At 39.6% G+C, this 20,320-nt stretch overlaps 1 protein-coding gene across 1 annotated transcript; it reads right to left on the bottom strand.

The window, feature by feature from the left end:
- Positions 1-16,089: 16,089 nt before the first annotated feature.
- On the bottom strand, positions 16,090-20,320 carry LOC102711570 (aspartic proteinase Asp1-like). Its single transcript, XM_006662724.2, has 8 exons — positions 19,986-20,320; positions 19,174-19,291; positions 18,382-18,614; positions 18,069-18,305; positions 17,218-17,356; positions 16,959-17,141; positions 16,799-16,868; positions 16,090-16,702 (listed from the first exon to the last, which is right to left on the bottom strand). Exons 1-8 carry the CDS (start codon positions 20,159-20,161, stop codon positions 16,590-16,592), a joined length of 1,269 nt encoding a protein of 422 aa, XP_006662787.1. The 5' UTR covers positions 20,162-20,320; the 3' UTR covers positions 16,090-16,589.

Genomic DNA, 20,320 nt, shown 5'->3' with positions numbered 1-20,320 from the left:
CCCGTTGGGGCCGGCTGCCAGGTCAAGGACGACGGCCACGTCTACTGCTGCTGCGGCGCCCCAAATCCTTCTCAATCTACATATGTTAATCCGTCCATCAATGGCTGATGCATTATATTTATCTCGATCCATATACATGTTTGAGTGGTTAATAAATTTTGTGCTTGGTTAATTAGTCAGGAATTAACGTGCAAAATTAATGTACATTGTGCAAAGTCTTGCTGAATTTGTAATTAATTAATTAATTTTATATATATATATATATATATATATATATATCGGAGTGGTACTACCGATGCACTAAAATTTGCCCTACTTGATCCGCTCTTCAAAGTTAATAATAGAAAATAACAGGTATTGCAGTTCGATCAGGTGACAATAGGCTTTGAAGTTCAAGTGAAGAAAATGGACTTTACGCTTTTTATAGGTGACGAAAATGGAGTTTGAGCAGAGTTCAAGTGGCTCTCCGAGTGTGGACCCTGTGCGTGTGCAAAGTCTCGGTCTCTCTCAAGTTCCCGGAATCAGTCTCCAGTTCAAATTCAAGTTCAAACTTCAAATTCAAATCCACTCCCTCCGGCCGGCCCAGCCCAGCTTCCCCATTCCCTCCAACTTTCCTTCCTAGGCCAGCAGCGCTCCCGGCCGCACGGCCCAGCCCAGAAGCGGCCCAGCCACGACCGCCTTTGCCATATCCTATCCCGCACCAGAACCCGTCGTACCGGGGTCCGGGGAACGCGTCTGGTGGGCCGAGCCCATGGGCTGTCGCCCTCTCCTTCCCCTTCAAAGCAGGCCGAGCCGGCAGCCGGCCTGATGGGCAAAACAGTGGGCTTTTAAGAACATACCATCCATGCACACCTTATCTGCAGTAAATTAGGTCCTAAAATAAAATGCATACGACCAGAACGGCCGGTTTCCCACCAAATTGGAAAATGACCGGTTTAGATAAGAATATTTGCGTTTAAAAATGACAACAATTAATTTATGGTCGTTTAAAACCAATTAGTAGTATATAATTACGCGTAAAATTGGCAGTAATTTAATTACTCTGTATTTACGCGTAAAATGACAGTAATTTATTATCGTTTAAGACCAATTAGCCTATAATTAAATGGCGCTTGAAAACAGAAGTAATTTATGTTCGTTTCGGACAAAATTAGTCTATAAAAGCTAGCTAAGCGAGCACTGACAAATCCAACGAGCTAGGTATTGTCAAGCAGTAGCCATATTAATCAAGCCGCAAAAAGCATCGATCATGGCGCGACCTGCAGCGTCGTCGTGCTCCAAGAATGCCGTCGTCGCCGCCGTGGCGGCGTCGCTGCTGATGATGGCGCTCCTCCTCTCCGCCGCCGCGGCGCCGGCGCCGGCGCCGCCAGTGGAGCAGCCGGAGAAGAAGCAGCCGCTGTGCAAGGCCGTGGGGAGCTGCGAGCCGAGCTGGTGCGACGGCAAGTGCAGGGAGTGGGGCTTCACCGACCCCGTCGGGGCCTACTGCACCTACGGCGGCACGCTCACCCAATGCTGCTGCGGCTCCATCGGCGCCGCCGCGTCCCCGTCGTCGCCCGCCGCCGGCGTCGACCACCACCGCCAGCAGCAGCAGCAGCAGCAGCAGCTTGTTCAGTGACCCATGGACTGATCGATTGATGCTTGTTTAGCTTTTTTATTTACCCTTCTTTTCTTTTTTCTTTTTTTTTAAAAAAAGAGGGGATCACTTAATTTGTCTCTTGCTATATTTTTCAGAAATTCCAGGAGTGTTTGCGATCTACAGAATTGAGAAAATAATGTGTAAAAACACACAACTCTGCGTGTCGTGTTGAGGTTGATGAGTCATCAAATGTGTACGTTCGGGTGGCGTCGAATTAATTTTAGGCTCTATTCGTTAGTAGGGACCCATGGGATAGAAAATGGTGCATTAGAATAACGTATTATTAATTAATTATTAGGTAAAAATATTTTCAAAATAAATTAATTTAATTTTCTAAAGCAACTTTTTTGTGCATGGAAAACGCAAGTGTGATAAAAGAACTGCCGTACGCATCCTTAGAAAATTAGCATATATTGTTTGAACTTTTTGACCGATTATTATTCTAAACATCAAACAATTATGAATGGATGGAGTATCTGTCAGCAACGTTTTAAGCTATGAAAAGCAATCTAATTATTAGTTTTGAACAATTACTTGGTACATATAGATATGCTAGGAACTTCTTACTTTGCTAGGAATATTGATTTTGGCTTGTAGAAAAAAAAAAGCCCAGTTAGCCCATACTGGCCCATGAAGCAGGGATCAAATTTGCAGTAGACTTGTAGTGTTAGAAATTTATGGTAAAAAACGAAAAATAGGCACACCATACGAAAAATTAATTGCTGTCCAGCTGGCATTAATATCTTCCATTATAGAAAAAATAAATATGTACTTGGAAGTAATTTAATGGTCCATTAAGTACTCCTTCACATATCTACATATCTAGTGATCAATAGTAATGCATGAGAAAAGAAATTAAATAGCAGGAAATAATTGCTCAACACCAACCTGCATGTGGTGCTATGCCTATATATATATACACACAGAAAGCTTGATAGATATACACATCCATCCCAAAATCTTGATAGATATATACATATACAGATTACATAGCTAGCTTAGCTATAGCCTCCATTGATGATGGCGTTGCAGCTTTCAACAAGACGCTCAAAGGCGGCGGCTCTCCTCGCCGTCGCCGCCATGTCGCTGCTGCTAATGGCGCCTCTCCTGCTAGCTTCTTCGTCCGGCGGTCCGCCGTCCAGCTGCTCCAAAGCCCCCGGCGACGGCGCCGCCTGCACGAAGCGGTGGTGCGGCGACCGGTGCAAGTCCGTCGGCTACGATCCGGCGCTGGCCGAGTGCTACCCCAACGACGGCGCAACCTATTGCTGCTGCAACACAGCTGCTCCAAATTAATTAAGTGATGCTCCTGCAGCATATATACTATATCCATTAACTAATATTATTGGATCGCCGATTGGATGATTTGATGGCTTTGATTTGTACTCGAGATGTTGTGTTTATCGATATTTGATTTGCTCTCTCAAGCTCTTGCCCGTCTGATTTATTCTCCGAGCCATCTGCTCCGTTTGTTTTCAATTAAAATTATTATAATCTAGATTAATTCAGCCAGATAATTTATAACACCAGCTTATTTGAAGCTGGTGGTATTGCAATGTTGGCTCATACTCCCTTTGTCTCAGAATAAACTAATTTTTTACTTTTTACTTGTAATCTTTGACTCTTCGTTTTATTTAATTTTCTTTTGCGATTGATATTTTTGTTTTTATTAGATGATAAATCATAAATAGTACTTTACGTGTGACTATTTTTTTTCTAATTTTCTGAAAAATTTTCAAATAAGACGGATCGTCAAACACTGGGCACACAAATCGAAAAATTGGTTTTTTTGGACAGAGGGAGTATGTCCCATAAGTGATTTTATAGTAGTGATTTAATACATCTCGAAAGTTTAGGCGGGTACTTATAAGTCTCGTTGCTCAAACCGTGGCATCTCCTGCTTAAAAATGTCTTGTGGCGGGCTTCGCATTTGTCTTTGGTTGGAGTTGAGAGTTTCGTGCTGTGACATGTTCCAGCCACGTTCTTTTTTCCTTTTTTCCCTAAAACCCGCTAAAGGTTTTTCCTCTTCTTAATTAAAATATAATTAATAGTTCTCCAACCAGTTTAGTGAAAAAATGTTCATGTGTCCAAGATTAGCACGACTACGTGTCTCTACTCTATATAAGAAAATTGAACGGTGCACACTAAAACACAACAAACTAGGCACACAATATAGAAAAGCTTGTGTGTGTTTTACTAAAAAGAGTAAAAGATAAAAGATTATTTGATTTTTTATATTTAATAATAGAATTAATTATTATAAAGTTAAAAATCTACTTTGGAAAGGTAAAAAAATAAACTTCTATAGAAAATGATTTTGAAAAAATATGTCATTTAACCATTCGATAAGCAATCAAGTAAAAGGTTAAGAATAATCCACCAAAAGAAAAAAAAAAGGAAATATACCTAGACAGCTCACATTCTCTATGTTAGAGTATGTGGCAGAGAATTGATGTGTATCAGCTCCTTCCATATCTCTCGTGTATACTCTATGTATAAACATCGTCTTGTGATGCCAATATTACAAGAGCTAATGACGCTGCCTTCCACTCACAAGGTCGTCGCCGTCGCGTCGCTGACGGCGGCGCTCCTCGCCGCCATGGCGTCCCCTCCGGCCGCCACCGGGCAGCCCCTTCCGGGGAGGTGCGGCGACCTGGGGCTGCCGCAGCCCTGCAGCGCCGACGAGTGCCAGCACGAGTGCGGCGGCATGGGCGGCGACCCCGGCGGGGCCTACTGCAACCTCGCCGGCGAGTGCTGCTGACCGGCGAGGAACGTCCTCGTCTGCGAGCACTACGACCACTGCCGGGAACGCGTCGCCGGGTGCATGGCGAAGTGCAGCGACGACTGGGCTCTCGACCCCGCCGGAGCCTACTGCGTCGACGGCTCCGGCGGCATTAGGGACAGCTGCTGCTGCCGCCCCAATGCGACCTCCGCCGCCGCCGTCGATGCCGGCCGCCGCCTCCAACATCACCGGCTCGATCTCCCTCATTGAACGTTGTCTGCTCTTGATTCTTGCTTACTTGAGCAACTGGTTGTTTCTTGGTGGATCGGCCGGTGAAGAAATGGCGGACAGGTTTATTGGATCTATTTGAGCATGCAACTGGTTGATAAATGCAATAAAAGAGAAAATTGCAATTTTGACAATCGAAACAGCGTTTCGTAATTATAGGACACAAGTCTTTGAAAAAATGACCCTCAAAACATTAGACACTTGATTATAATGACATCAGAGGATAATCCAATCTAAATACATGTATTTGCTTAGAAAAGTACCCATATTGCCCTTCCACCGTATAATCGGTCTATTTGTTTTCGTTTCCATCGGTTCGTCTGCTCGAGATCGGCGATCGCGTACGCCATCGCCCGGCCCAGGCTACTCCCTTGCCGCGCCGGAGGCACGACGGCCGACGGAGGCTGGATACAAAAATTTGAAAAGATAACAAGGATTGAATCCGCAATTCATAGGGATTGAATCAGGAAACGATAGACAGGGCACGACCCTGGCAGTAGACAAGCATTAATCGAATATTAATCACAACAATCTACTGCATCTTTACCCCTAGATCCAAAACCTAAAATTAGGCAACGCTTCGGTGTATATTACTTGTATTACTTATAGTATAATACTGCCAGTAGAACTAATTTCATCCATTGATTTAAAAGGGTATTTTTTATACTTTTGATTAATATTTGATTTGTATTTATTATTTTTTTATCACTTAGAATATTATCCTAATATAGATCTGTGTCGTTCAATTTTTTCCCTCGAATCTGCATCACCTCCTCGTCGTCCTCCTCACCTGCCTCCTCCTCCTCTCCTCGTATGCACGGATAAAAAAGCCTAGCAAGACCCACTTACTATCTCAGTTAAAAGGACGATATTGTCCTCTTAGAATTCTACTACACCTAAAATTGATGATAGTATAATTTAATCCCAGTTGTCCGATAAAAATAGATCAGCCATCCGAATTAAATTATATTACAAGTAATATGCACCGGAGTCGACCACCGCAAAATTACGCACATACTACGTACATAGAGCATCTTAATTATTTCATCAACGAAAATGCTCAAGCAAGTAAGCAACAGCAGTGTTCAATGAGCGAGATAGCGCTGGGAAAGGTGGACATCATGGCGGACGTCGTCGGCGACGGCGGCGGCGGCGGTGGCGTTGGGGCGGCAGCAGCACTTCTCCTTGGCGCTGCCCAACCCATCCTTGCAGTAGGCGCCGGAGGGGCTGAGGTCCCAGTCTTTCTGGCACAGGTCCCTGCAGCCGCCGATCCGCCTGCCGCAGCCCTCGAAATCCTCGCACTGCAGGATGTTCTTCGCCGGGCAGCAGCAGTTGCCGTCGGCGTTGCAGTAGGACCGGTTGAAGTCGCCGCCCAGCGCGCCGCACTGGCTCCCGCAGCTGTCGCGGTCGCACGGGAGCCCCACGGTGGGCTCGCAGTTCCCGAGGTGGATTCCTTTGGCGGTCGCCGTCGGCGTCACGGTGGTGGTGAGGATCACCGCCGCCGCCATTAGCGACGATGAGACGAGCGCAAGGACGGCCTTCTTCTGCGCGAAAGGTCGTAGCGCCATGAGGGACGACGACGGGGCTGGCTGGCTGGCTACCGTTTCTGCAGCTTTTCTTATATTTCTTTCGTATATTAATTACTTTGGTCAAACTATATTTTGGTAGTATTTGTAGGATATCTTGCATTGCCATTTATTGCCTTTGTATCCCTCTAATGCCATTTATTGGTGATTTAGAAAGTGGTACCAAATAGACTAATTAAGAATACGTTTGGTTCGTGGACGAGGTGGGTTAGGTTGGATCCATCCTTGGATTGTAGGTTGGGTTGGTTATATTTTTCTGTTTGATTAAATGGATTGGTTAGATCCTGTTTTTTGTTTGGTGTGAGAGATGAGATGGGATAAACGTTACCTCTCATATCCAAAATAAAATATTAAATACTAGAATTAATATATAAAAAACTAAAGTAATTAGATGTATATTTATATAAATAATATATTTTAAATAAATTTAATAAATAAAACGAACACCCTCTCTATGCGTCGTGACCATCCTGGGACAGATCCGTCCACCGTTTTGGTGGGATGGGTTGGATCCGGATCTGAGAGGAATATTTCTCTCCTAGGTCCAACTCATCCCCATCATCCACCAAGCAAACAGGCTCAGGGATGAGTTGGCTCTATCCCAACACATTTTATCCCTAGAACCAAACATATCTTAACTGTCTTGATGATATATTATAGAGTACATACAGATTGGGTGGTAAAAATGGTTAAGTAAACGGATTTAATGGTAAATATTCTAAATTCTTGCTTAGATGTCAGGTTCGGATCCTGGTAGAGCCAAATTTAGCCTTTCTGGGTAAATTTAAACTGTGCTATTATGGTTTTGCAAAGTTAGAGATATATTATTGCTATTTTACTGACAGGTAGGACACATACGAGTCAATGACATGTGGGTCAGGATGATATATCTCTATTTTAGTAAAATTATAATGCAAGTCTTCAAAAGTTTCCAATTTTTCATGCCTTTAACATGTCCGTCATTTGATTTTTTTATATTTTGATTTATTTCTTTTTGTCTTCTGTAAGAAGAATTCTTTTACCTACTGGTGCAGTTTTGAATTTTTTTTGTCGTTTATATACTGATTTAATTTTTTTGTCTTTTATATCCAATATAAATATATAATCAGTAAAGGGGACATAATTAACCTTTAATTATTTTGAAAAGAATCCAAGTAGAAATATAGTTAACAACAAAAATAAAATCACAATAGCACTATGATTTTGTTTTCATAATTCTAAAAAGAAAACAAGCAAATGTTTTATATAAATAGGACGTGAAATTCATGTCTAATATAAAACAGCGGGTATAACTATTTCATCAGTCTTATTTAGTGGGCAATGTGTTTGGTGGTACTATTATAGAGGGAGACTACGAAACGATATGCTTTCCTAGAATAGAACGGGATAGAACTGATACCTAGATATTACGTCCGCTACTGGTTTGATATTCATGTATCATTCCATTTTCTAGCATTTCTCATTTTCATATGAGAATTGCATGGCAAAATTAAACTGAACCGTTTTTAAGCGATCAATTGAGGCTCACATTATATTCTCTCTTATCTTCAGAGCGGTAAAAAAGGAGTACCCTAAAATGTTTCTATCTATAGCTCGCTGTGAGTAAAATGGCGGGAATTGATTGCTCAAGATCAATCTGTTTGTCACTGGGAAACCATATAAGCGAGCTCCCTGCCTCCTCCTCACAGATCATCCAAAGGACAGCAAATTAGAAGCTAGCAATCCATCTTCTCACTCGACCATGGCGCTGCCACGGCTCGCGACACGCTCAAGGAAGCCTCTCGCCGCCGCCGCCGCCGTGGCGCCGCTGCTGCTGATGTGCCTCCTCATCGCCACCGCGTCGTCGTCGTCGGCAGCGGCGGCGGCGGCGGCGAGCACCTCCGGTGATCAGTACGAGCCGAGCTACGGCGACACGTACTCGACGTGCTTCCCGGTTGAGTACTGCGACGAGGCGTGGTGCGGGGCTAGGTGCAGCGAGCTGGGCCACGGCGCCGCCGGGTCCGCCTGCTGGTCCGGCAAGGACGCCACCCTCCGCTGCTGCTGCGGCCTCGGCCGGACCGCTCCTCCTCCGTCGGATTCTTGAAAACATATATATATATATATATATATATATATATATATATATATATATATATATATATATATATATATATATATATATATATATATATATATATATATATATATATATATATATATATATATAGACACACACATGCTTTGCTTGCTTTGAGTCGCGAGTATTTAATTAATTGGATAATAAAAATGTGTGTGAGAGAGTGGTGAAGGCATGAAGCTTGATTTGCTATGAAAAGGCCGAAATAATGAATCATACATGGCCACGTCCGCACTGTTCATATGCGTCTTTTGCACAGTCGATGTGGGCAGATAGCCGTGAAGCCTCTGCCCCTCGCGATGGGACAGCTTCTCTCACGTAGTGCTCATCGTGACAGATTCACGTGTTAGATAAAAGTGATGTTAGAGGATATTAATCCCTCGCAAAATATCTTTATATATATCGTGACACCATATGGTTAATAAAGTCACTTGATAGTCTGCTAGCTGATCTAATAGCCTAAGTGTCTAACAACAATGAGTTCGACGCCCTGCAACTCCGCCTCTTTTTCTAAAAAAGTAGGATACTAAGAGGGTGTTTGTTTACTCTCTTTTTTTCCCTGTCACGTCGAATGCTTGATACTAATTACAAATATTAAATATAAATTATTAAGGGCATGTTCAAAGATAGGGCCCGTTGTGGGCTCTATCTCAATCCACGTCAGCAACAAGAGTGGTAAAGTCAGGTGTGTTTCTTCATTAATGCAATAAAATATTTTTTTATTAAGTTAGTTTCCTTTTATATATTTCCATGCAAGAAAGTTTCATTTAATAAATGCTAAAAGTTGACTCTAAGCCGTTGACATACATAGCAACAGCTTTTCTCTCTCTTTCTCTTTCTTTCCTCCACATCACCAAATTTGCTTACGTGACGATTGAGAGAGTCAGCTAATAGACATCTTTATACGTGCCCTAATAAAACTCATCCCCATACTCTGGACTATTTCGCGAGACGATTCTATTAAGCCTAATTAGTCCATGATTAGCGAAATGTGATGTTACAGTAAACATTTGCTAATTGTGGATTAATTAGACTTAAAAAATTTGTCTAATGAAATAGCCTTTATTTATACAATTAGTTTTGTTATCAGTCTATATTTAATACTCCTAATTAACATCCAAACATCCGATGTGACAAGAGACTAAAAAAATTTTCTGGATCCAAACAACTCCTAATTCTTGGATAATGTTACTGAGAACTCCCTTACTCGGTTCAAAATAGTGTTTTTGTTCCATTTCATGTTTACTGTTTTTCAATGTTGCAGTAATTCTAATGTTGTATTCATTATTTTCCTATTGTTGCAACTGCGATTTACTGTTGTTTCACCTTTTTTATTAATATTTTATGTTGCATATAATACCAACTGTTATACTACCTCCGTTCCTAAATGTTTGAAGCCGTTAACTTTTCAACACATATTTGACCATTTAGTGATGGAGTAGTATATATATTTTTCATGTTGCAATTGTTCTTTCTCATACATGAGGTTTTTATTATCTTTTTGATGTTTCAATTATTGGATTTTCTTCATGCCCTTCAGTTGAATGTTTCTTTGATTATTTTCCTAGTATTGTCCTCAATATTCTCCTATCAGTTTTGCAATTATTTACGCTTTTCATTGAACTCTATCCACATATATTTTGTTTGATCTGTCAAATATTACCACATCTATTCACATTATTTTCTCGAGAATATTCTAATTTGTGTGTAGAACAATTTTCATGTGTACATAAACAGTGTGGTGCATATAGGGAGAAAGTGTCCATTCCTAGTAACATAACTGCATCACAGAGAATAACTGCTTAAGCATATTTACTATTGTCATCTCAAATGGTTCGCACTACAGCTAAATAGTTTTTTCCAATCATTTGTTTTCAAATAATTGCAATAAAGCATGTATAGCAATCAGTTGCCAAATACCCCTTTCTAGTTCCTTTTATTTGATGACGTTGATTTTTAGATCTTCCCTTATTTAACTTTTTGCATAAATATGCATAATTATAAGTCATGCTTAAACTTTTTTTAAGTAATAAATCAAATTATAACAAAATAATTAATAATTATATATTTTAAATAAGATAAACAATCAAACATAGATACAAAAGTCAATCAAGTCGAATAAAATATGCGGAGTATATAGGAATTACTCCCTGCGTTAAAACCTGATGAGAATCAATGTCAGATTCAATTTATCCACCTATAGTTTTTTGGAAGGTCTCTCGGTGCCTTGCTACAGCACTATCATTTTGTTGTTGTTGTTGTTGTTGTTGTTGTTGTTGTTGTTGTTGTTGTTGTTGTTGTTGTTGTTGTTGTTGTTGTTGTTGTTGTTGTTGTTGTTGTTGTTGTTGTTGTTGTTGTTGTTGTTTGGGTGGGGAGGGTAAGGATATATAGCCCTGCAGAAATGTGGGTCAAAAGATCTGCAATTTTTTTTAGGGGTCATTAGAAGACATTAGTAAATAATGGCCATTCTTACAGCTCTTTCGTTTTCGTTCTGTTATATCAAACAAGAAATATACAAGCCAATGTAGCATCTGCAAACGGTGATGCATCCTACCGTCTTTATCTGTTTAATCATAAAATAATTTCAAGTGATCTTAGAACAATCAACAATCAACAATATGATTTTAATATTACGAGAGAAATTTAAGCTTAAGGAAATGTTAGCGTGCATGTTAAAACAAAGGGCTTTTTTATCATTCTTAAAAAATATCTTAAGGTATTAAAAATTTTAGTATAAATTTTTGGTATACCACCATTTTATATAAAAAAAAGTATGATATGTTAAAGATACTTTTTAAAGTACGGTAAAAAAAACTCTAAAACAAACTGTCAGAACAGAAATCCACATCTGTTGCAGACGCCCAGTGTGCACAGTGCTAAACTAGAGTAGAGATAGATAAGCATATTGCCGTTATAAGGACAATATTCCAAGCTATTATTAGTGATAACGTGTTGCAAAACCCAAGGTTATTTATATTACACAGTTACAACAGAACGGACTTGCGTACAGCCAGGGGGCGAAAACGGGACGGATATTACCCGTCCGTCCGCCCGTCCGAATTAATTCGGGTCACCAAATCGGGTATCCGGAAGATAATACGGATTTCGGGTCGGGTTTGGGTATTTTTTTTCTTGGATATAAATACGGGTTTGGGAATGTGGTATCCGAGGGATACGGGTTACCCGGCAAAAAAAACGGGTACTACCCGGTTAAATATCTAAATATGACCCGGATTGTTATAGCCCATCAAAAGCCCATGTTACATTCACATACAATTAAAGCCCAGTAACAAGAAAACATTATTCTAAGTGTTCCATATACATGTACATTAACTTTATTTATACTTCTTGTTCATATATACTAACATACTAATGATATAATTTAATGAATCAATTATATTTCCTGACAAGTTTTGCTAATGCTAGTTGTTACTTACATGATATAGTTGTATTTAAGATTTATGGAATAGTTGAATAACTATTATATATGTGATATATATAGTTATTGTTTTGATTTGATAACCGAATAAGTATTCGTAACCGAGATCATTCGTATCCGTCTTAGTATGTACCCGTTCCGTATTTATGTCCGATATTATCCATCTTCGTATTCGTATTCGACAATATCCTTATTCGACCCGATCCTGAACAGAAAATATGGGTTAGGATACGGGAAGGATGCTATCCGACCGTACCCGACCCGGTTTCACCCCTACATACAGCTTGATAGAATTCCTGATAAAGATGAAACATAAATGTAGAGTAATTTTACAATGCAACAAACAGTACCGTGATGTACCGGTAACTCGCGGTACCAAATCGTTTCTGATCGTTGGCTAGATCCAATGATAAGAATTGATTTGATATCTCGAGGTACTGGTACATTAAGATACTTTTTATTAAACTGGAGCAAATAACATAAATGTAAGTTTTCACCAAAAAGAAGAACAGAAATGTAGCCCCACTTCAGAATCGGTAAGACCGTATATACTATCTTTATGATTAAATATACGGTTTGTTTTTGTGATGGTCTTTGCTTACATCTGAATGTTCTGCGTCTCCTCTGGGACATCTCTTCTGCATTATCGTTGTTTATATATTCAGGGGTTGTTTGTCCCATGTCACATCAGATGTTTAAACACTAATTTGTAGTATTAAAATAGTTTAATAAAAAAACTAATTTCATATGGTAATCCGCGAGACGAATTTTTTAAGACTAATTAATCCATAATTAGAACATATTTACTGTAGCATCACATAGGCTAATCATAGATTAATTAGGCTCAATAGATTCGTCTCGCGAATTAGTTCAAGATTATGGATAAGTTTTATTAATAGTTTACGTTTAATATTTATAATAAGCGTCCAAACGAATAAAGGATTAAAAATAAATCCTCTGTCCTAAACACCACCTCAACTCCGTGCAATACTGTATGAATGGAATGGTACACGCGTCCAGTGTTTGACGATGTCAGAGCAGAGAGAAGGACGTGAGATTGTGTACTCATGGCAGTTTTATCTTTAACGAATGTTTCTCTCTTCATTTCTAACGAGAGTAATTTTACCGTATTTAAAAAAGATACTATGAGTACTAAAATTTCAATGTAAAATTTTGGTACCTCTTGGTAACTAGGTACTGTGAGGTATCAAATTTTACGCTGAAAATTTAGTACCTCATGGTACCTTCTTAAGCACTGTAAAATTACTCTTGTAATTATACCATATATAATAAATTTTGACGGGTCGGTACATTCCACAGGAATTTCAAACTTCAAAGGAATTTGCGGGATCGAATCCTTTTTCTAAAGAGCTCAGTACAAAAATCTCCCATGTAGAGCATACAAATCTTTAAAATTTCTCTACATTTCCTAATTTGTTCGAAAGGGAGCATAAGAGGGAGCTACTGGAGGCGGCGCCGGTGCACGTCCGTCGTCGACGATGGCGGCGGCGGCGGCGGCGACGTCGGGAAGAACGGGATGGCAGCAGCAAGAGTCACCGAAGCCGGGCGAGCCGTCCTGGCAGAACGCTCTCCCGGGGTCGCGGGACACGTCCCCGCACTTGGCCCTGCACTCCGCGACGCGGTTCCGGCAGCCGTCCAGCGGGCGGCAGAGCGTCGCCGTGCCCGGCGGGCAGCAGCACCTGCCGGCGGCGTCGCAGCGGGCCTTCGACCCGTCGCCGCCCATGACGCTGCATCTGAACCGGCAGACGTCGACGGCGCCGCAGCTGCCCGGAGACGCCGACAGGTCGCCGCACTTCCCCACCTCGATGGAGCATGTGGCCATGGCCGGAGCCGTCGCCAGGACGAGCAGCGTCAGCAAGCTGGTGACCATGAGTCTACTTTAATTTGTTCCCAATTGTTTTTTTTTTTTTTGGTCTCGTGTGAGTCTAGTTTAATTTGCTAATTCTGTTTGCTTATATAGGCTAGAGACAAGATCAGGTCAGTTTTGCCCTTTATCAATTTCTGCCTTTCTTTGTTTGCCCTGAATTAATTGTTTCTTACTTTGTGTACTGGTTATTATTGACTATATTGGTCTATCTATAATAAAATCTATGTATCATTACCTCTATTTATCTATGGAAAATATTAAATGAAAGCCATTTTAAATAAATGAGAACCCGTAAAAATCGGACCTAAAAGTTTTCTAAATCATGAAAATATTTTTTGGAGGTAGGTTAAGTATTTGGAAATGAGATTTAGTGGTAATATAGTTCAGGCCTATAGCTACCTCTAGTAATGTTTTCTTGAATTTAGAAAACGTTTAGGTTCAGTTTTCATTGGTTTTCACCGGATATGTTCCCATTTAACTGTAGCTATAGTATTTATTGGGCACTCCGAGAAAACTGAAAGAAAGTAATTTTACCATTATTTTTAAGAAGGTACCACCGTTATGATACTAGAATGTATTAAATTTTACATAGAAAATAGTGGTACTTATGGTACCTTCTCAAGTAATAGAAAAATGCTCGTAGAAAGAACCGGCTATTTGTTCGATCTAATATATTAAGAGAATATGCTTTTGATATCATTTAGTTTTTAATTTTTGGGACTGTCGTGATTGATTTTGTAAAAAACAATAGTCATTTTCCTCATCTCCCAAAGAAAATCTAGGGGCTCTCATCACTCTCCTAATTCCCTATCTAAACAAAGCCGTTGTTTATGCAATGAAAGGATGAACAATAAATTATTTCAACTTAAACATGCAACAAATAAATTGCTAAATATGATAAATTACACACGCATACGTATTCAAACTTAGGTAAAAATAAGGTGAAACAATATAAAATAATAAAATTGCACTTAAAATAAACTAAAATTCAACATTATATAACAGTGCAATTATAGACATAGAAATGCACTATTATAGGCGCCTAAAATGTAGCAAATATTAATTTTTACTAACACGAACTCTTTGTTTTAGATATTCAAAATTAATAATTATCTTGGTATAGTTGATCGTATACTCTCCCTTTAATCTTAACCAACATAACTAAGAACTATACCTATGACAAAAAAATTACTATAGGATCAATTTCTTTTCAAAATTTAGTATCTATCTTGCACAAACATATTTACTTATTTTATACCCTTCATTCATCATTCTTCAGATCCAATGACAAAAATCATCTTCGTAAGATTGCAAGGATGGACTCTACCTCTCTTTATGCTGACTTTTTATATCTTAAAGATTTTCTAAATGAGAAGTTATCTTACCAATTATAGAGTTCTCATACGTTAGAAATTATCTTTTCAATTAGAAACAAAACAAACATTTTCTACATATAGCACTTTATATAAAGATAACAAGATAAATTTTGTCGGAGTTTCTTTAAATAATCAGATTAGAAAATGTTTGATATGCAGACAACTTTGAATGTTTGGCTTATATAGTATCACACATAAAAGAAATTATAATATCTTATTTGCATTAATAAATTGAGTCGAAACATTAGCACGGATATAATACTAGTTATAATAATAGCCTATATTGCCGTACAAGACAAGATTTGGCAACTATAGTTAGCTAAATTTGTTGTCATATCTTTAAGATATATCATATAATGCATTTATTGGTTTATTAGTTAGCGCTTATATTTATTGGTAGGTAATTAAGCAGGTAGCACTTTGTATATTTGGATGGATATTATATACTTAGAAGTATTAGAGTTCTGTAAAAAAAAAAAAGGAGTATCGTTTGATTCTTTTTATATATCTTAAACTGTATGTTGAGGCACTATTTATGGTTGCTAATTTAGGAAAATCCAAGTATATTTGCTCCATCAACTGCGGAAACGGACTATTCTTCCAGGGCTGAGAGAGAGATGTTGCATTGGTGCAATTGACAGGGATTTTGTACTGATCACAATTCACAGGATTAGCAATTTAGCATCTGGTATGGAAGTCTAATTCCAATAGTCGTGAAGAAACTATAACAAAATATCTTCATTTTCTTGCGCCGGCCATCAGAAAATTTACCAATTCAGAACTGCCTAACTTAAAAGCACTTATGTTCTGTCAACTAAGTTTGTGCCAGAAACACATGTGCCATCTTTTGGATTATTCTAGGAACAAACAAAATGATATATTTACAAACAAAAAATAATTTGTGAATAAAACTTTTATATTCATGTTGTTAGCGATAAAGCTAAAGATGAAAAAATATTTCAAAATCAACTTCAAATTTATGGTTGAAAATTCAAATCTTAGCTTATATATATAAGCATAAGCGAAAAGATAGGGTGACAGACCAATGTAGTTTATGCAAATAGTGTCATTCATATTTATCTTGCAGTTTATTCCACTCACTCTTGAAACTATTATAATCAAAACTACATGAACCGCTCATGTGGAAAATCCACAACACTACTTGCCTGTTCTAGCTAAACATTAAAAGCTCCTACTTGTATCCAAAATTTTAGTTCCAAATAAATGACATGATAATTCAGGCGTAACATTACAAGATGAACTACATCCCATTATGCAAAATATGGACTCTATATCATTATGTCAGTAACTTGGTATCAGCCTCTATTACATGCTCATCCTTCTCTTCTTTGTCTTATTTCTCCAGCCATATGTATTTAAGGGTACAGACTTTATTTGGATAACAGCAGACTGGCATTCTTCAGCTATAACAATACTGTGCTTCCAGGGACTTGAGGCTAGCAGCAACTTTCTCCAGCTCCATCATTGATACAGTCAATGATTGAATGGATGTTGGGCTAATGGTTCAAATGTGAGAGAGATCATGGGAAGGAAGACATAATGGACTTCGGGCTCCTACTGCATGATCCACGGATCCAGCCAAGCTGCGCTCTCTCGTTATCATATATCACCATCTGATCCTGCATTGTAATGTCTACAGAAAGGAAGGTAAAAACCATTTGTTAGTTGTTACACAAAGAGGCATGATGTCCAAATTTCAGAAACTGTGGATGCTATCTGAACTTTGTACCTCCAATTATGTTGAATTTCAGTTTAGCAGCTGATCCATCAAGGATGCCTAAGCACACATTCCCATTTTTCTGGCACATGCATATACAAGAAACTTTAGTCATCACTTACCATAAAAAGATGTTCGTGACAAGTTGTCGATTGAGTTGTCGAATACTTACGGTGACAACAAGGTAGTTTTCAGGAGGGATCTCCATGGCAGCATTCTTACCAATGATCAGCTGCAATGACTTGAAGTCTTTCTTCACATCAAATACAGATTTGAATGCCTTCTGCCCTTTCCAGCACAGAGGAAGACTAGGATCTGTAACCTGTTTAAGTGACTTGCTGAGACCACCTTTGATCTGCAAGGTTCACATTTCATTAGCCAAGTTTCTTTTATCAAATTCATGACTAGGACGTATTGGGGTTTGAATTTACCGCAGAAACAATCGCTTGGTATGGCTGTGCAGAAAAGTATGTATATGTGCTACCACTGTCAAATACCACCTCCATTGGCGTGATGCCCAGTGAACGTCTATCGAAGTACAGTGTTGCTGAGCCAGGTGAGTAGTAATTCCTGGAAGGAAAAACAAAAAGTGCATAATGTGTTAAACCAGATGAAAAGAAGAAAAGTGTTACTGAAACCCTTATGGTATGTGCAAACTATTTATCTTGAATTACAGCTGTGTAAATCTTAAGTTCTTAGCATGCCTTTAATTTAGGCAGTGCACCTACAGAAAAGTTCACACAACCTAAGAAACAGAGGTGCCACCTTTCCTTAACAAATTTGAAACGTGTTGATTAGTTTCAAAAGTATTCATGATCTAATGGAGATTGGAAGCAGCAAACAGTGTAAAAGTGGTTGTGCAGAAGCACCATCCGCAAGATGTTAAGCAAAAATCACGTGAAAACTAGTATCCCAATCCCTGTGATCACAGAGACACAAAAGGGGCTAGTAAGTTGCAACGAAAAATATCAATTTCAACACAATCAAGGTCTTCAGTTCTGAACTACCTTTGACAATGCAACATTGACAGAGAATAACACAAGGTACCACAAAACACGAAGATTGACATTGAGGGCTTTTTCTTTTCTCTTAAACACTTAATAAAGTGTTCTTATGCATCGCTAAGAAATTATGCAATCAAGCTTATGACATTATTACTGCAAACAAAGACATGGGAATCAGATACTGTAACTTCACCTGGTCAGATAGGAAGCAAACATGAACGATGATGAATATATTTCAACACCAAACAAACTAAAACACCAAGGACAGAAGTAATTACCCAGATGAGCTCTTGACCATGGGTACCCAAGTAACGCGTGAAGTGGGAACCATATCATCCCCAAAGAAGAGGAATCCACCTCCACTTGTGCTGAGACAATGACCAAGGACATTCTTGGTGATCCCTTGCTGCTTGAGCTGCGAGAGCAGGCTAACTGATCCCCTCCCGAGCCCGAGCAAGCCGTCTGTCGTTGCTTGCGCTGCACCATTTTTCCCCACTTGTTGGTCATATCCACACCTGCACCAACAAAAGGATCAATCAACAAATAAATCCATTACCACTAACTATGCAATGTTTTCACCAAGTAGTGTACCCAAAGCTGAGGCTTGGACGAACATTGGATTTGTTCCTCAGGAGCAGTGAGAAACTGTCCGTAACAAGCACACCGAGAGAAGATGCTTTGTCGGTGTATTTGATTTGATAGTCACATTGTTGTTGTGAGGCACACTTATTATTAGAGCTCAGTCCACTGTGCAATGCAGTACAGAGTGAATTTGCGCATGGTACCAGCTTATTCTTTGTTGGCCGATACCACGGATGTGGCACCTGCAACAAACATTAGAAAGAGAGAACATCAATCGCCAAATTTTGGACTACGAATCAGGTTGAGATTGTGCATTTCCTACAAAACCGAGTAAGATAACAAAAAAAATCAAAATTTTCAACACCAAACATTAGATTTTAAGATCAATGCCTTGAAACAACCATGCAAGACCGAGCATCAATGTTGAACTTAAACAATTATTTGATTCTCGGAGTTTTAATGCCAAAGCAGGAATATACTCTGGGATTAAACATACTGAAAAACTTTGGCTACAAAAGTCAACATAAACTATACTTTAGAAAGTATAAGACAAATCTAAATGGTTCACCAAAATACATCCGTAGAGAAATGATATGATCGGTTCATCAAGTTGATAAAATGAATAGTTCTTCACTTAAAGCATAAGTATTGGAACCATAATAAACTTAGGTGCAACAAATAAAGAACTATAGAAATGAACAATGTTATTTGGGCCAAACACAATGCCTCCAGTTAATTGATCAAAACTTGAATTTCAACACAGTTATGTGCAAATTATTGTGTGGCATCGGTTGAACGGACCTTGTTGCAGCTCTGGCAGGGAGCATCACACTGCAGCCAGGTGAGGTCGCTACCAGTGTCCACGTCCAGAAAGTACGGTTTCGCTGGGTCCCCAATGTTCATAGTAACGTAGTAATGCCTGCAATTCCAAATTAAAACAACAACAAAAAACAAATTAATCGAATTGAAGAGCGTCTAATTGTACAAATACTTACAAAATAGCAAGGGAATAAAGCAAACAATCGTTTCAAAAGAGAATAAAGCAACCAGAGTTTCTATTTTCTGAACAAGTGAAATTAGATGAAAAGGATATTCAATGCACCAAAATCAGTCAGTTTATACTATCAAACTACAATTTGTTTTTTAAAAGAAATAAAATTAAACTGCAACATTTCCTAGAAACATAAGTTTTGCTCAATCCAAACAGAGAAAACTGAATGAACAAGTGCAGAACTTCGAACAGAAGCTACATTGCCCATGACTTCAAATTAAAAACAGAGAACTGTTCATCGGATTATGAGAACAAGAAAGAAAAAATTAAAAATTTCGAGCAGTTGACTTGGTCAAAATAAGACCAACGCCCACAGAGCAACGGCAACGACTAATTGCATTCGCAAGAAACCAACCGAACCTGCAAATCAACACGGCATTTTATCCTGCCAAAAAGATCCGATTTTGACATCTAAACAACAACAACAAAAAACTTCTTTTAAGGAACAAATAAGCACAAGAATCCAGTTAACCAGAACCTGTCAATCCAAGAGCCGATTCTGCAACGAACAAAGGTTGGAAGAACCCAGCTTGATCAAGGGGGTGGAGCTAAGATCGCGTACCCGACGGGATATACGTCGCCGCTGAGCAGGAACACGGCGGAGGAGGCCGACGACAGCGGCGACCTCGCCGGCGTGGCGGCGCTGGCCGGAGCGGGCGCGAACGGGAGCATGAGCAGGGCCAGCAGGAGGACGCCGACGATCGGGGCCCACCGGCCCCACCTGGCTGCAGCAGCCATGGCGCCGACGAGACGAGACACCGCGGCGGCGCGGGAAGAAAAGGGAGGGTGGGGGACCGACCAGCGTGGAACAACGGGCGACTGGTGCTCTGTCTCTCTCTCTACCCTGGGATGATAGAGAGAGAGAGAGAGAGAGAGAGAGAGGAAAGAGAATGTGAC

Source organism: Oryza brachyantha, chromosome 11 (assembly GCF_000231095.2).
Source record: "Oryza brachyantha chromosome 11, ObraRS2, whole genome shotgun sequence".
NCBI classification, from domain to species: domain Eukaryota; kingdom Viridiplantae; phylum Streptophyta; class Magnoliopsida; order Poales; family Poaceae; genus Oryza; species Oryza brachyantha.
Note: the sequence above shows the minus strand (reverse complement) of the source record. Positions and strands in the feature narration are given on the sequence as shown.

Excerpts from the sequence above, each read along its gene's own strand:
- LOC102711570 (XM_006662724.2), bottom strand. The coding sequence starts at position 20,161 with ATGGCTGCTGCAGCCAGGTGGGGCCGGTGGGCCCCGATCGTCGGCGTC. Across the intron at positions 18,615-19,173 it reads CCTGCCAGAGCTGCAACAAG|GTGCCACATCCGTGGTATCG; the intron begins GTCCGTTCAACC and ends TGTTTGTTGCAG. Across the intron at positions 16,703-16,798 it reads GAAATTCAACATAATTGGAG|ACATTACAATGCAGGATCAG; the intron begins GTACAAAGTTCA and ends TCCTTTCTGTAG.